The sequence below is a fragment of the Chiroxiphia lanceolata genome, chromosome 20 (genome assembly GCF_009829145.1).
Source record: "Chiroxiphia lanceolata isolate bChiLan1 chromosome 20, bChiLan1.pri, whole genome shotgun sequence".
Classification (NCBI taxonomy): Eukaryota; Metazoa; Chordata; class Aves; order Passeriformes; family Pipridae; genus Chiroxiphia; species Chiroxiphia lanceolata.
The window spans coordinates 4907375-4924404 of NC_045656.1; the positions used below are offsets into that span (position 1 = coordinate 4907375).

Genomic DNA, 17030 nt, shown 5'->3' on the forward strand with positions numbered 1-17030 from the left:
TATTAATTGCCCCTGTAGTTCTGGCAGTGTTTCATAACTTGCTTTCTTATCGTTTCCAGTGTTACAGGCCTGTAATGAAGAGGGAGGAGAGGGGGGGTTAGGAAAAGGCAAGTCCTTTGTTTTGGAGGAGGCTCTTCAGGAGCTCCATGTTACGATACCAAAGGAATAGAATCAGACTAAAAGAGGGCAGGTTTAGATTAGATATGAGGAAGTAATTCTTCCCTGTGAGGGTGGTGAAGGACTGGAATAGATTTCCCAGAGAAGCTGTGGCTGCCCCATCCCTGGAAGTGTTCAGGGCCAGGTTGGACGGGGCTTGGAGCAGCCTGGGCTAGTGGAAGGCGTCCCTGCCCATGGCAGGGGGTGGAACAAGATGAGCTTTAAGGACCCTTTGTATTTTCCTGCCCGAACCATTGTATGAATTCTATGAATGTATTTTGGGAACAAGCAGAGAGCGAACCCCGGGCAGGGCAGAGCGGGGCTCTGGGCGTTTCCGCAGCCCCTGACACACCTGCGGGGGTCTCACCGCGTGGAAAGCCCCCGGTTGTGATGGTTTTGCAGCGTGTGCGGAGCCCGCCGGTACCGCTCGGGCACCCGCGGGGCCGCGGCCGCCTCACGATCCGCCCGCGCCGCGATCCAGGCCGGGCTTTGCCGCTCGCCCGCCGCGCTCCGGGCCGGGGTCGGCCGGGGGTCCGGGCAGCCCCCTCAGGGCTCCGGGCGGCTCCTCGAGGGTCCGGGGGTCCGGGCAGCCCCCTCAGGGCTCCGGGCGGCTCCTCGAGGGTCCGGGCCGAGGCCCGCTGGGGGTCCGAGCATTCCATCCGGGGGTCCGGGCGGCGGCACCTCCCGGCGGGGCTGGCGGGGCCCGTTCCTCGGGGAACGCATCCCTAAATTTAAAAAAAAAAAAAAGTATTTAAGAAATATATATATATATGAGGAGAGAGGGTAATTGGGCCCAGCGCGCTGTAAATTGTACATTTAAACAACGACACAGTTTTTCCACTTCATTTGGCAAATTTTCCTCCCGCTGCCCATCCCACCATAGGTCCCTCTGTGTGTGTGTGTGTGTGTGTGTGTGTGTGTGTGTGTGGGACCCTCACAGGAACAACACCCGCGGCCAAAGGGTTAAATATTAACTTTAAACATTCCCTGTCCCGCACGAGCTCGTTTTTCCGTGAGCCGAGGTGGGCTTTTCCCCCCTCTCCTTAAATAACGAGGGTGGTCCCAGCATACTCTATATCGAGACAGCTTTTCATCAGTTGCTCATCAGCATGCTAATTGCTGTATGACTAATTATGCCCTGAATTCCAGTTGATTTTCTTAATGAGACAGCTGGGTTAATTATGTAATCGTATGATTACATTAGCCCAGAGTGCCCTGGCGAAAAGGAAGGCGGGCGGGAGTGGGATGTCACCGGGCGAGGGGCGCGCGGGGGGCACCCACGGCCACTAATGACCGGGGAGGGCAACCCCGCGACGGTGCTCGTGGTGTAAACACCAGGGTTAAATTATTAATAGTAAGAGCTGCGTCGTCTTCTCCCAGCTCCCAGAATGAGGGAGGAACAGGGGTTCGTAAACAAAACTCACTTTGGAAGTTCGGGTGGTCGTCAGTGACCCTGTTGTATGTCCAGGGGTGAGGTTGGGTTTGGGCTGAGTGACATGGGGTGGTGGGCGGGTCATAGGATCAGAGAATATCCTGAGTTGGAAGGGACCCTTAGGGATCATCCAGTCCAACTCCTGGCCCTGCCCAGGACACCCCAGCAATCCCACCCTGTCCATGAGAACATTGTCCAAACACTCCTTGAGCTCTGTCAGCCTTGGTTCTGTGCCCACCGCCCTGGGGAGCCTGTTCAGTGCCCAACCACCTTCTGGGGAAAGAAACTTTTCCTAATATCCAACCTAACCCTCCCCTGACACAGCTCCAGCCTTTCCCTCAGGTCCTGTCACTGGTCACAGAGAGCAGAGATCGGAGCTGCCCCTCGTGAGAAAGCTGCAGACCCCAATGAGTTTCCCCTTCAGGCTGAACAAAACAAATGTCCTCAGTCGCTCCTCCTATGGCCTCTCTAGACCCTTCACCATCTTCGCAGCCTTCTTTTGGGTGCTCTCTAATAGCTTTAGATCTTTATTACATTGTGGCACCCAAAACCGCACCCAGGGTGATGAGGGGATGCCTCTCCCTGCTCATGTAACTTGCAGTTTGGGCAAGATTCGTCTTTGAGTTTCTTTTAAAATTGTTCATGAAGTCAGTAGTTTACATGCATAAGCAGCAGCAGCAAAAAAAAATTGTTTCTTTTGCACTGCTATTCAAAAAAGATGCATCATCAGGGCATGTGTGTGGTGTGAGAACAGCCTCCGAGGTGTTGCTGTGGCTGGTTTGCTCCAGCTTGTTTGATGTGAAGTATTAACTGCTACAAAAATTACTTTACATTTGTAACATTAATTTTTTCGTGTCTTTGTCCATTGAGATGTGTCCATCCCCCCTCCTTTGTGGGGATAGAAGCTGCTCTGTGAGGGGATGGTGTGGTGTCCCAGCAATGAGCACAGGGATGGTGGTGAATCCGTTGGGAAGGAAAGGCAGGAATGGACTTTGCAGGTCCTGGGTTTAAAATAGTGTTTCTCCTGTGGTAGTGTGGAGGAAGCCTTGTCAGGGGTCGGATCCAGATGTGCTGGGCTGTGTACGAACACAGGATGCAGAGGGCTTCTCTGTGGGTACGGGATGCAACAAGTGTTTTAGGAAAAATGAACAGAATAGGAAGAAATAGAAAAAAATACACTAAATTTAGTATAAAAATAGACATCTCGGTTTACTCTTGGGCAGTAATGATCTTGCAAAACACTTCTTCAAGTCCTGAATGATCCTATTCCTTTTACCAGTTTTCTCACTTTTTATTTATCCTGTGCTTAGCAGGAATCCAGAACTTTTGCAAGAGAAGATTCAAACCAAGAGAATAATGTGTGATGAGTTTTCCACGTTTGAGTGTTCAGTGAGGTGATTTTTCTCTTTTACAGACCACAGAAAGGGCATTTTCTTTGCTACCTCCCTCCGTAAGCCAGGGCCACTTGATTTTTTTGAGGCATGTGTGCCTGTTGTTTGTGTAATGAATCGAAAGTTTTGGTCCATTGCTTGTTTAAAAATTCAGTGACCTCCTGTTAAATGACATGAAACATACTTTGTAAGCCTGGTTAATATAAAAAGGTATGCTTTTCCATGCATGCATATGTTGGGAAGAGGAGGGTATTTTTATTTATTTTTAAATCCACTCCACTTAGGTAAGAAAAAAGTCATTGTGACTGTAAGGTTTATACTTGTTTCAGGTTGATTGGTGTTAATAAATACTCCAGAAATAACAGGTTTTTAGGTTTTTTAAGCTAAAAGAGCGTGTTGGAGCTTGCCATAAGAAATTATTTGTGTCTCTGCCTGAAATGTCTTGGTTACTTTATTGTCATACAGTGATTAGTTTCTTTAATGCAGTTTATAAAAATTAAGTGTTAAGAGGTGCTTCAACTGTGGGTTTTTTTACATGTCCTCCAGCAGTATTTAGTGGCTGCAGGCCATTAGTCCTTCAAATAGGCTCTAGTGAAGTTTGAGGTCTAATGCACAGAGACTTTTTTTACATTTTGTTTGTTCTGCCACTGTTTTGCTACTTGAACATTAACCTTTAATAGAGCTAAATTAAATATACATGTCCTGATGAATAATTATGAGATTGCAAGCATTTTCATTTTGTACATAAAGCTTCCCAGGGATTGCAAATTTGACTTCAGGTTTAGTCATTATTCACTTCATAATGTCCATGTTATTTTTTGTCCTTTAATTCTTTACTGATTTCAATATAAAAAGCCCTGTGTATTCGGAGCAAAATGCCTCTTGTGGGTGTCCTGGCTTTTTACAATGGGCATGTTAAAACGAGAAGGGGGAAAAAGGGCACCCACGATTTCGTGAGGTTCGGTTTCTTTCACTGTGGCGCTTCAACACCGTTCGATAGAAATCCCGCGGCCGAAGCTTGAGATCCCCCAACCTGATACGACTCGTGGTTCCTGTAACAATTTAAGATGTGGATGGATTGAGACAATCCAGCCTTTCTTTATATTCAGCGGATGAATGTCCCGGGCTGGCGCTCTGGGAGAAACGCTGAGCTGCAGGAGTGTGACAAAACGTTCCTCGCGGAGGAAGGTCGGCAGACCTCCATGGGAGAGGGTGATGTTGTGACAGCCCACGCCGTAATTGGACCATACATAAATACTGCAGAGCCTTTAACTCGTGCTACTGCTGTGACTTCAACTTTATATTTAATTCCTTACCTGTACCCCCCTGTTCTCTGCCACCGTAACATTTTAAGTTTGATTTATTATAAATATTTTAATGCGGATAATAATAACGAAAAGTATTTGGCCTAAAAAGCATAAATGAAAAAGCTATGTAGTCATAAACTATGTATGTACAGAGAACAGATGACAAGCAACCTAGATTTTGTATTATGAACAGGGTAATGCCATAAGCTGTTGAAGAACTGGAGTAACAAAATGCAGCAGGCTGCTACTTAGAATGTCTCTGAGCTCAACATAACCCAGTGCTATTCTTTTATAAACTATGCAACAACGCTGGCATATTGAAAAAACACACAGGCTCATGCTTAATGTGTTAACAGAGGTACAATAGACTTATTATGTGTTTCCAGAGACTGAGGGTGGTCTGAAAAATTAATGACTGTGGTGGTTGAAAATTAAGTGAACTCCCTAATATATACTGTTGTTGATCCACTGAGTTTGGTGTTTAGCATTCCTCAACAGGAGACTAAATCTTTGCAGCCATTTCACAAGAGATGCTGGCGCCCACAGCAGAAATATATTCAATAATCTTTTATAAGTCCATCTCACTCCAGTGTTTTCTTATTCTGACTGGGAAGAAGTCCCAGAATAAATCACACGTGCACATGTCAGGTGCGTGCTGGGGACCCTCTTTATCAGAAAGGGATGAGCATCAGAGAATTAATTTTGAGAGGAAATTTGATTAATAGTATTAGAAACAGAGGGATTCTACCCCAGACTTCATTGAGTTATTTACATCCACACAGTATTTCTGATTATTATTGATCTGTCAGTTAGAAAAAGTATAGCTCAGATCTCCATGATCAAATAACCTCTTTGAGCTCTGCTGTGCAGGAGGGCACAGTTTGCTTCAGAAATTCGCTCCTGCAGAAGCAGAGGTGTGTGAGGGACAGTAGCTGTCAGTGAGCTGAGCAGTTTAATTGCTTTTTACACAAAAATTCTCATTTTGCGAACAAAAATGTAAAACTGAAGACTCACGTGCCTTTGGTATCATGACTGTCTGCACCCAGCAACACTCCCCTGTGGATTAACACCAGGATGAAGGAGGCATGTCCCAATGTCATGGAATCCTAGAATGGTTTGAGTTGGAAGGGACCTTAAAAACTACCTCATTTCATGCCCTGCCATGGGCAGGGACACCTTCCACCAGCCCAAGTTGCTCCAAGCCCCATCCAACCTGGCCTTGGACACTTCCAGGGATGGAGCAGCCACAGCTTCTTTGGGCAACCTGTGCCAGGGCCTCACCACTCTCACAGGGAAGAATTGCTTCCCAATATCCCATCTAACCCTGCTCTCTGGCAGTGGGAAGCCATTCCCCCTTGTCCTGTCCCTCCATGTCCTTGCCCCAAGTCCCTCTCCAGCTCTCTTGGAGCCCCTTTAGGCACTGGAAGGAGCCTCAAGGTCTCCTCAGAGCCTCTTCCCCAGGCTGAACACCCCCAGCTCTCACAGCCTGGCTCCACATTTAAGGGGTAACACAGATACCATGAAATATTTCTGGTTTTTGAAGTTTGCAGGATATGAGGAATGTACAGGACCGATAACTCCAAGTAGGGCCTTACTGGCGCTAAAATGCATATTAATAGATAAAAAAGGACTCTTGAGCTCTGAACTGCTTGAATCAGAGAAGTGTTCCTGTTATCTTATGTTTCATTTCACTGTTCCTCTTTCAGATCCGGTTCCAGCCTTGGATTTGGGGCAGCAGCTTCAGCTGAAGGTTCAACGGATGCACGATATTGAAACAGAAAACCAGAAACTTAGGGAAACTCTAGAGGAGTACAATAAAGAATTCGCCGAGGTGAAAAATCAGGGTACGTTGCAAACATATTCTTTTATCAGCTTTTAATGCACGCTGAAATTTGAAGGCAGGGATTAAATTCGGTTTTATTTCGTGCAGGGAAAGTTGACAGTAGCACTGAAATTCAGTATAGAAAATACAGTAGTCTGTTACAGCCATTTCTGTATTTATGACTTTGGGTAGACTCTTTGGATTTGTGTAAAATTTCATTTCCTGTAACACCAAGGCAGAGGATGGAGTTGTTATTCTGCATATTATGTTGTAGCCTTCAGCCCTGAAAATTACACCTGACTGACGTTATATGTGACATTTTATGAGAGGCAGTGCTGGTACTGACATCAAGCTGAACGTGGGTGTGGGTGCTTGTAGGACATGCATCTTGCACAGACAGGCACAAAAACAAATCAGTATTTTAGACACACATACAAATCTGTACAAAATGGAACTTTTTCTGTGCTCTGTTTTCCCTTATCTAAATGTATTACTGGAGTACATTCAGCATACTTACTTTATATTTACTCTAGAGACTATCCATAGAGCAGTGTAAATACAAGCTATTACTGTTTAATTATTTAAGTTTTAATGAGACCAGAGTACATGAAAATACATGAAAATCTCAATGAGATTTAAAGCCTGTTGGCTTTAAGGCTGTTCAGGTTTTCTTGTGATTCAGAATAAAGTTTCCTGCACCAGGAAACAAAATTTTACTCGGTTGTACACCTCATTGCCTGTCCATGGGACTTTTCATTTCCATGTTTACTGCCCAGTTCTGAGTGGTGGAAAGGTAAATTGTCTTGGCATTTGGGAAAATGGAGATTTTATTTTTTATATTATGGAACTGTTACATCCAAGTAACATTTGAAAGCTGCGTTAGCAACTCAGTTGATTTTGTTACATCTCATTTTCAGCAGAAGGAACATATATGCAGTCATATATTTTGAAATATATTTTAACATAGAGGATGTGTCCTCTGAAGAGGACAGGTATCAGCATGCCAGGATTTGGGCTGGACTGTAAGAGATGTCATGTGGGAGCTGTAATACTCTAAGCCTATATACTCCAAAAAAGTATTTTTTGCTGTAAATGTACAATAACTGCAGTTTCCTGTGCAGAGTTTTCCTGAGACTCTGTATTCTGTTTATCCAAGCAGGACATAGGGGTTCATCCCAGAAAGTGGAAAAGCTCTTGACTTCCATAGTTTTTTTTGTGCAACCACTCACAAACTGGCATTTTTAATTTTCCCTGGTGTGCTCTCACTTCCTTCCCATTTTCCCACTGTAACCTTTACCTTGTTTTCCATTCCAGTGCAATAGTTGTACTCTCTGTTTCAAACAGGGATTAATAAGCTATGCAGGGAAAAGCCTGTTGTTAGCTGAGGGTGCTTTGATCAGGTAATCTCTTGGTTTGGAGGGCTGTGTGTGAGCTGTACAGTGCCTGTAAGAACTTCTTCCAAAGCTGGCATAAATGGCAGTGGCTGACAAGCTTTAGCTGACCTGAGCAGTGAAGAAGGCACTTAGTGCTTCAAGCAATGTAGAGGATTAAACTGTACTTGTCCAACACATCTATTGTTAGATGCTTAAATGTAAAAAGAAATTTTATTACAAAAGTCACGTTTCTTCCCATATTTGTGCACTTCTTGCATTCGTTTTTGTAGTTTTGTTTCCTTTTAAAATTAAACATTCAAACATTAGTCAAGATGCAGTTATATGCATTTCCACGAGATTATTTTGCTCTCTGCTTCTCGATATACCTGGATATTTTGGCAGATTCATGTCTGCAAACACCTGGAGCAAAGGTGTCTCTGGTGCTGAGCGCACCCGCTGTCCATAGGAACGAGCATCCTGTTGTCTGTGTGAAGGAGCATCCTCTGCCTATTCAGGAAAAGATCAGAATTTGTATTACTTCCCGGATCTCAGAGAAGAATTTCCCTTTGCTGAGGGGAAAAAAAAAAAAAAATAAAAAAAAGAAGTGACGTGTCCTTTTCATGGCCTGTTACTCAGTAACGAGCCTCAGCTGATTTCTGCACAGCCAGCAAAATCCTGCTCCTTCTCTCGGAGGCAGCTGGTTTGCTGGCATTTTTACTACTCTCCTCCTTCCTTTTTTGTGGTCACAGTGGTCCAGGCTGTCTTTGGTAATGCCCAGACAGCAGATCATGTCACCAGCTACCTCCTGTCTGCTTTACAGTTCTCGACTCATCTCTAAACATCTGGATTTTCAAAGGATTCCGTGTGGATACTACTGAGGTTTTTCCCCCCAACCCCATAGGCTTTATTTATCATATCAGAGCATGTCTTCTTATGATGTTTCTGCGCAGTATAAAACTTTTTCTGTCCAAAATATTTTATTTTTCCTTCAATCATTGTTAATGGCATCTGTTAATAAGCTGAGGTCTTTAACCCCCCGCCTGCATCCCTGTGCGAGTACACTGAACTGTATTGCTGCTGGGAGTCTTCTGGCAGTCCAGTGCTTTTTCCAAATTCCATTATTGTTACAAAGCATACTCTGGTGAATGTCCTGCTTTTCCTCTTCGGAGCCCTATAAGGATTCAGTCCTTTCCTGTGGGTGGGATCAAAGGCCTTTCACGTAGGAGCGGATCAGGGCACGTAAAGAGATGTTGAACCGTAGCTCTGCAGGTTTATGCATCTTCTCTCCTCCATATCCAGGCATGGGATATCCATGCAAGATAGCTCCTTTATCCAAGAGAAGGAGTTCTGCAAATTCCCTGGAAGGCTACAAGTGTGCTCAGACAGTTAAAACAGTTAATGCCTGTGTGTACAGCCCAGTGTGGATGATGAGGCAGTGAGAGCAACGGGGATATGCAGAGCTGCAGAGTGTCTGTTGGGTCTGAGCTGCTGTTAATGCAGCATTTCTCATCAGTTGTGGAGCAGAACAGAGCTGTATCTCAGATATGTGTTCAATTAGTGTGAGATTGCATCTGTGCACGAACCATAGTGGAACTGCCTCTTTGGGCACGAGCACAGTTAGGTGAATTAAGTGTCCTGTGTGTACATCTGTACTTAAACCTACACCGGGACTTTATTAATCTTCACTCAGCACTGAGCTAATTTTAGACTAGTCAATAAGGTGATATTATATTTTACAATTGATTTTTTTTCTCCTTCTTTTTTTTAAAAAAGTCATGTTAGAGGAACCTTCTTCACTCTGCTTTCCAGCAAACTCCATTGATCCTTCTCAACCTAAACACTTAAAGTTCAATTTAACATTTAGGGAGTAAAAGGTCTCCAAAGGGACTCATATCCATTGATTTTGTGTCAGAGTTGAAGAGCTAAAGTTTAAAACACACTGAGCCTACAGGGTAAAGCAAGCCTTGTGTTGTGGAACCACGTGGAGCTGTGTAAACTCATTCTTCCCCGTTGTTTTTCTGCAGAGGTTACAATAAAAGCACTTAAAGAGAAAATCCGAGAATATGAGCAGACCCTGAAGAACCAAGCGGAGAACATAGCCCTTGAAAAGGAACAAAAGTTACAAAATGATTTTGCAGAGAAGGAGAGGTGAGTGTGGGTGTTGTGGAGGAGGAGAGATGTATTTTTGTGTTTAATCTCCCCAGCCAGGACCGACTCTCGGGCGTGCGGAGACAGCTCATATATTGAGTGATTCCGGCGATTTATGTGTTTGACACGGAATCATTTGATACTCAGCTCTGCACAGCGAAACAGTCGTGAGAGTGTGGAAGCAAAACAAGGACAGATTGTCTCCTGGCCGTGGTGTGGTGGGGGGTGTCGTGTTCAGGAGGGTGCACACCTGCTTTTATTTCCTCCCTGGCTGTATTGTCCTCTGTGACACCAATCTGTCTCCATTAGCCGACAGGGTAATTCAGCCTGCTGTGTCTCAGAACCGTGGTGCAGGCTGCACAACCCTGAGCTGCTGGAGATGAAGCACCCACAGCCTGGGTAAAAGGTGCACCCCTCCTGCTCCCTTGGCAATGCCTCAGAGAGGGGACGTGCACCTGAACTATCCCAGGAAGGTTTGCATGTTCTTATGCGTGTTCTGCGTGCCAAAATTAAGAAGAGTTTTAATAATTACTCATTTTTTTTAGAGCGTTTTTAATGCATTTCTAATCTCTTGCAAATGAGCAGGGAGGAATCTTCACATTAGTGGGCAAACAAATCAGGCAGGACAAGACCAAGGGGCTAAAGAGGGAGTTCTTTCAGGCTGTGTTCCCTGTCTTGAGAATTTACTTCTCCCATGGAGCAATAACACTGAACTGTAATATGCTCAACACAGTGTGGAAAACCTTCAGTTTACATGAGCTTTTTAGCTGGGGGTTGGTTGTTTAAATTCAGGTCTGAGTGGGAGGAATCTACCAGTGTGAATGCAAAGCTTTTTGTAAGTCTTCAATACCTGTCATTGCTTTTTGGTAAGTAGCTTGTAAGCAGTGGCTTTAACAGCTGCAGTTTAGCTACCCTTAGAAGTAAAATAAAATGGCAGGTTGTAGAATGCAAATAAAACTGTGTAGAAGATGTTTTGAGGTCTCAAAATATATAGTTCAGTTTGAAGGGAACTGACGCATGGTTCTTGCTATAAATAGTTATTAACCTGGTCAGCAGTGTTGGAGAATAAATTTATGCACTCTATGGAGTGCAAGCAGGATGCTGGTAGTTTCATAAGCCATTTCACAATTCTGAAAGCTGCAGAATATCCTAAAAGCAACGTTGTAAAAAGCAGTGACTCCTGGGAGATGTTGGAGCAGCTCCTTTCAGAGATGAGTTTTATAACTCCTGTAGCCTGGCCTTTAGCAAGGACTGCAGTGCCTCCATGGCCAGATGATTTTAAAATGGGTAGAACTGACACAAACAAGAAAATGTTGCCTGTGGACATAAGAAATGTGAGCATATTAAAGGTTTTCTCATGTTATATAGAAAATATCAGTGTGAGGTTTGTTTTGAAGTATGTGTTTTCTTAAAGATTAGCTAATAATATTGCTGCATTTGGCACCCATTACAGCTCTGATGAGACAGCTGCTGCATCCATTCACTCCATCAGTTATGGCAACAAATTCCTTCATTATGACACTAAAATGGAAATGTATCATTCTTCTCGTACTAACTTTGTACAACAGAGGGTGCTTGGTGACAATATTCTCAATGTGTGTGACATTTCCTAAACAAATTATGCTCAAGAAAACCTTCCACTGAAGTTGTCATTTATGTAGCAGTCAACTCTTGTATAATGTTCACAGCTTGTGTTATGAGATGGCTACGCTGTTAAAATTTTAATAAGTGGGACCACGAAGTATGAACAGGATCACAACATGACCTGATTTAGGGGTCCCATTGAAGCACCTTTTAGCCTGGGTGGTGTTGGCAGTTGTCTGATTACAGTAGAGATGCTTGTTTGCTCTATCTTCCAACTTTGCAAAGCCCAGAGAAGCTGTTTAAGGTGATTACGAGCTCTGTTCTCACCTCTTGTCTTCCCTTGGCAGAAAATTGCAGGAGACACAGATGTCGACAGCCTCGAAGCTGGAGGAGGCCGAACACAAAGTTCAAGCTTTGCAAACAGGTTTGGCTTCACTTTTGTGACCTATTCCAGTGATCAGGTGGGAGGTGAGAGGAGAGAGGGATCATTGGGTATATCAGGACTGTGTGTGAACCAGCTCCTGGAAGTTCAGGGAGATCCCACAGAGCTTTGTGAATCAGAGCTTCTTTTGGGCTCACACCCACTCTGGTGGTAAATCCAGGAGACAAGTCCATGTAGGACCTCCAGCATCAGAGTATCCCTGAAATTACAGCAGGCCATGGAACTTATCATCCATGTGTGTTCTCCTCTGGCTTCACACACTCCTGAACTGAGATAACTGTGTAGTGATCCGTGTGAACCCAGTTTCTGCCACTGTGTCTTGCCTGTTGCTATGACTTGCCATAAATTTTCATCCCCGTACACTTAGAGGTTCCAGGTCTGGGCACATTTGGCTTCGTTTACTATGAGAAAACAAGAAGTTTTTTTTTCCCTGAACTATTGCAATGAGTATTTCAAAAAAGTAATCAGTTTAGCCAGTGTAATAAGAAATTAATAATGTCTAGCTTTGTTAAGCAGAAGCTGGGAATTTTTTGCAATGTAACAGAAATATCATAGAAAATTTTTAAAAAATCAAAATTCTATGTTTTTTCTAAGTCATAAGCCTAGGTAGAAAGCTATAGCAAAGAATTTTTCATCAGGAGATGTACAGCTTTATTTATGGCTGAATACTGCTGTTTCAGTACTGTAATGCTTCATGTTTATGCCTTTTAGCCTTGGAAAAAACCAGGACAGAACTATTTGATCTGAAAACAAAATACGACGAAGAAACTACTGCAAAGTAAGATTTCCTTGTTTTCTTTCTATGTCTCCCTTCAGGGTATCACTGCTTTTTTTTTTTTTGTTTTGCATCTGTCTGTTGGAGACAGACAAGATGGGGGAGGCTCAGGCGTCCAAATTTGTTGGAAAACATGGTCATAATTTGGCCTCCTATGGAGAGATTATTAGTTTTCATCTTTTCTTCCACCCAGTAAGACTTTTCCTGGCACACACGCTGCTGCTTTCCTGGTTTCATTCTCAGGTGCTTCATCTGTTTATCTTTTACACTATATATCTCTTGCATTTTGTTTAGAAAAAGGGCTGTTTCAGGAATATTCACTGTGATCTTTCAATCTTGGTGAAAAATAAAATTTCATTTAGCAAAGGATTTGTGTTTCACTGTTAGGCACCCTGGTTCCTTCTACTCCTGGGGTAGCAGTCGTTGCTCTGTCAGGTTCACCCCAAACTGCAGAGAGTAGCATTTTTGGCAGATTTCTCTTGTTTTCAAGTAGGACATGAAGGTAGTCTCAAAAATATATATTCTTGTCTTCCTAATGGCTACTGTTTTCAATTATCCTCTGGTTTTATTAACAATCAGGGCAGGGAACAACAAAAGAGACAGACTGCTGCTGGTTTCCTTTGAACCCTTCATATTTAAGGAAAGTTAATAATGGGAAAGAATTCTCATGATCAGCAGGATAAAGCCCAAAGAGTCATTTCTGTGTCTGGAAGTGGGATAGGAATTAAGAAACCATTTTAGATGGCTGGGACACTGTAAGGGAAGGGATGGGAGATGTGTCACCTCCTTGTGCCCACATCCTGCAGAGTCCCACCTTCACCTCACTTCCAACCCTTGCTCCTGCCCTCACCACCCTCCCTGGCACAGGAGAAATGGGAAGTGAAGGCTGTTGGAAGCTCCTTGTTGAGGCATGAAAATCCATAGGCTGGGTTGGATGGGAGGAGTGACCTGGGCTTGGGTTTATCCATAAAGGGCTTTCTGGTGTGGTTCCTGCCTCTCTGGACAAGACAGGGTTTTAACACCAGTCAAACTGGCACCAAGTCTGAATTTCTTAGCCCGTGGTTCTGTGACTGTCGAGGATCTGATTCCCCACTGAGCTCCTGGGGAACTTGGAGCTCAGCAAATGCAGCCCATGGTAGTTCACAGTCCATCAGCACTTGGAGTTGAAACACCTTTTACACCATTCAGGATAAGGTAAATTTTGGGTTTGCTCTGGAAGTCCAGTTTCCTCTGAGTTCTATGCAAGATGAGTTCCCTATGAGGTGATCAGAAGTAGTTTTGCTCCCTCATTGATTCATCCCTCTCTAAGAGGCACTGACTAATGATGGGTCTGGTGGAGCCATCATTTTTTTCCTGCACATAACTGATTTTGCTGTTATTTTGTCTTGCAGTCGCTTCTGGGGGAACAGGCAAAGGCCAGTGGTTGTAGGCACTGAACCTAATGACCCCTCACCCTTTGTACTGTGTTTATTTGCAGAGTGTTTGCTTCGTTTTCAATACTGTTTCCCTAAGTGCTGTAATTTATCTTAAACTGAGAAAAGTCTGTTCCCTAAAATATTTGTTTGCATTTCTAATCTCATTCTTTCAGGGAGATTCACACAGAAATATTCTCATGATTTGGAGTATGATTCTTACCTAATATATATAGAATTACATAAAAATTAGTAACATCTGCAGTAACAAGAAGTTTATTGTGTTCTGTGGCAGAATGATTATGAAGACTGGGTCTGGAATATAGTGGTCATGGAGCTGAATCCTGAAGCAGACATTAGGCTTGTGCTTTATCTCCCAGACTAATGTACTGTGAAAACAAACTTGTAGGACCTAATAACAGCAGAAATATTTTATCATTGTTTTGGATATTTATGGCAGGAATAGTTCTTGCATAACAACAATCGTCTGTAGCGTTTGTAGCCCGAATTTTGCAATATGGAAGTCTAGAAAAACATGAAAAGGGAACTGAATGTAGACAGTGAAATTGAGTCATCTATTTTAATTGTAAAAGCTGGGAGAAATGCTGAAAAAACACCAATAAAAAGGGTGAAAGACAGTTTGATTCTCTTCTAAAAAGAAACCCTCTTTTGATCTAAGTCTGAAAAGCTACTTGTATTGCCAATTTTAATTTTATGTTTTAAAAACATGTGATTTTTATCTTAGGCCAGAATTGTTAGTTTTACAGACACTTATTTGATGCAGATGAATTGGAGTGCCTTCAGGAAAAAAAACAGATAATTGTCAATTTTTTAAAGCTAACAGTGCTTTTAAGATTTTCAGTCTCAGAATAAAGCTGTCTTTCAACTACTTGAAACTTTGAAAATCTTTCACACCAAAAAAAAAACAAACCAAAAAAACCCAAGAAAGCAAAAGGAATACACAGTAAGAAGCCTCAATTATCAGCATTAAGGAAGTCTGGGTTTTGTCCTGGCAACTTGTCATGATCTTGAAGTTGGGGATCACTGTGTCAACTTGTTTATCTTTAATGTCCCGCTCAAAGTACGTGCGGAGGGAGGGATGGAGGTGCAGCTGGGCACCTTGGGGTGAGATCAGTGGCTGGAAGGAAAATCTCCAGTCAAATTAGGTTCTGTCATATGCCCCATGTCTAAAAATCCCCCGTTGCCTTTTGCAGGGAGCAGGTGGGTCTGTTCCCCCCCCCGGCCCCCGTGCCGGGCGCCGAAGGTGTTAATGACAAAAAGAAGTTTATTATGTGCAGTCATTGCAGTCTGTCAGCTGGAATATCAGAAGCTGCATTTGACAAGATGGCAGCAGCAAAGTTTTCCATGTGTAGGCTTGAAGTAAAATGTAATTAGCCTTTATGTGCAGAACAAGGATCCATTGATGAATACAGCTGGTCTTTGTTTTCTTCTGTCATTGAGTGTGGGAGGTAAAAGTGTTCTTCTTCATGTTTATTAATACAAGATTCCTTAGACAAATGGCAAGCACAGTTTAATATTTGTTGGAACACAGAGGGGCTTGCCAAAACAGTTGTTGTGTAAGAGGATTTCAAGGTTTTCAGATTATAATCATCTCTGGGTTAAATAAATGAATGATTACTCTGCCTTTTTCAATTAAAGAGGCACATCCTCTCTTGAGGCCTGATACTGATTTTGTTTGCTGTCCCACACGTTTCTATCAGCAAACCTGGATTTAACCAGCAGTAATGAGTTTGATCTGGAGATTCTATCAGAGCTGGAACTGAAAAGCAAACTCAGACTTGAGTTTCAGGAAAATTAAAGAATGTTGGGTTTGGTTTTTTTCATAGCGCAACAGACTGTTTTTTTTTTTTCCTTTCTTTCTTCTCTGCAGAAAAAGAAACATTCTGTATACATTTCCTTAAGTTTTCCAGGGACAAACTGTTCTCCTCGATAATGTTGCTCTTTCACTTCTGGTTTGCTGCAGAGTCCAAACAAGTGTTTGGGATTCCCAGCTGAGCAGTTAATGCTCCCGGCCGGAATGGTTGAATTCCAGTTTCAGATCAATTCCAGAGCCACCTCTTCGCTCCGACCCCTCCTCTCCCCCAGCCTAAATGAATTCTAATTGGAAAAGGATCTTGGGTTGTAGCACATACAGTAGGCTTGTTACATTACTGTTAACATGTGGGTTGAGGCTCCCTGCCTTTGATGAAAGAAAATATCGAATTTCACTGAAATGCTCCATTTTCACCAGCCAACTTTAAGTAGTCTTGTGAGGATTTTGGGTACTGCCCCCCCTTCTGCAATAAAATGCCTTCATAAACAACACAAACCAGAAGAAGTTTAGGTTAAGTTTGTCAGTCAGAGCAGCTCTGCCACCAGCTTTGTTACCTGAGGATTTTCTCAAAGATTCGGACTTTTTGTTGTTTTAAAAGTCGAGTGTGCACAGGGATGTGATGGGACATTCATATTTCATGTTTGCTGAAGTAGTCATCTGAAAACAACTACTTTCAATAACTCATAGAAAAATATTTTGCCTTCAGAATATGAAGCACAGAATTGTTGTCCTTCCATAGATCAGACTGATTATTATTTTTTTTGGCAGCACAGCTAAGGGTGACACAGGAGGGCATATGGGAACAGAAGGAGATGCCTGTGGTTTTTGACTCTTTGGGGTGAAGGCTCCTCTTCCACATTATCAAACAGACCTGTTCTTTAGGCATCAGTGTAGACTAAAGTTATAAAGATGTAATTTTCTGCATGGAAGGACTGTAGGATTGAGCTTGAAGACAGGCAGAGGACCAGAAGTTGTAGAGAATTCCTGAAGAATTATTTCTGCCCCAAGTTATGTGGTGGAATTGGATTTCAAGTATTCATGTGAAATCTGTTACACTGGGGCAAATCTCAGTTAACTTGGACTTCAGGGGAATCATTGCCCATATATTGTGAGAATTGAATTATTTACTTTAATTTTTTTTTTTACCAAATCTTTCTTGGTTAAGTGCTGGCTGGTGCCAATACATCACTTCTCAAATGTTTGTAGTTTTCCATTTTGATGGTGCTCAGGGTTGAATTGAATAAAAAATAAAGTCATGCTCCCTCCAGCATCACATAATTACTGTGATAGATGATCTCAAATGCTGCTTCCCCCCATTGAGCATGAAATACTGTAGTTAGGGTGGTTGTGTTGT

General features: G+C 43.0%; 1 protein-coding gene across 7 annotated transcripts in view; it reads left to right on the forward strand.

The window, feature by feature from the left end:
* CUX1 (cut like homeobox 1) overlaps positions 1 to 17030 on the forward strand; it is a 271733-nt gene that overhangs the window by 128772 nt on the left and 125931 nt on the right. For all 7 annotated transcript variants that reach the window (XM_032707449.1, XM_032707450.1, XM_032707451.1 and 4 more), the window contains exons 5-8: positions 5993 to 6130; positions 9506 to 9629; positions 11561 to 11637; positions 12367 to 12433. In XM_032707449.1, the coding sequence (XP_032563340.1) occupies positions 5993 to 6130; positions 9506 to 9629; positions 11561 to 11637; positions 12367 to 12433 (406 nt within the window). The remainder of the gene's footprint in view (positions 1 to 5992; positions 6131 to 9505; positions 9630 to 11560; positions 11638 to 12366; positions 12434 to 17030) is intronic.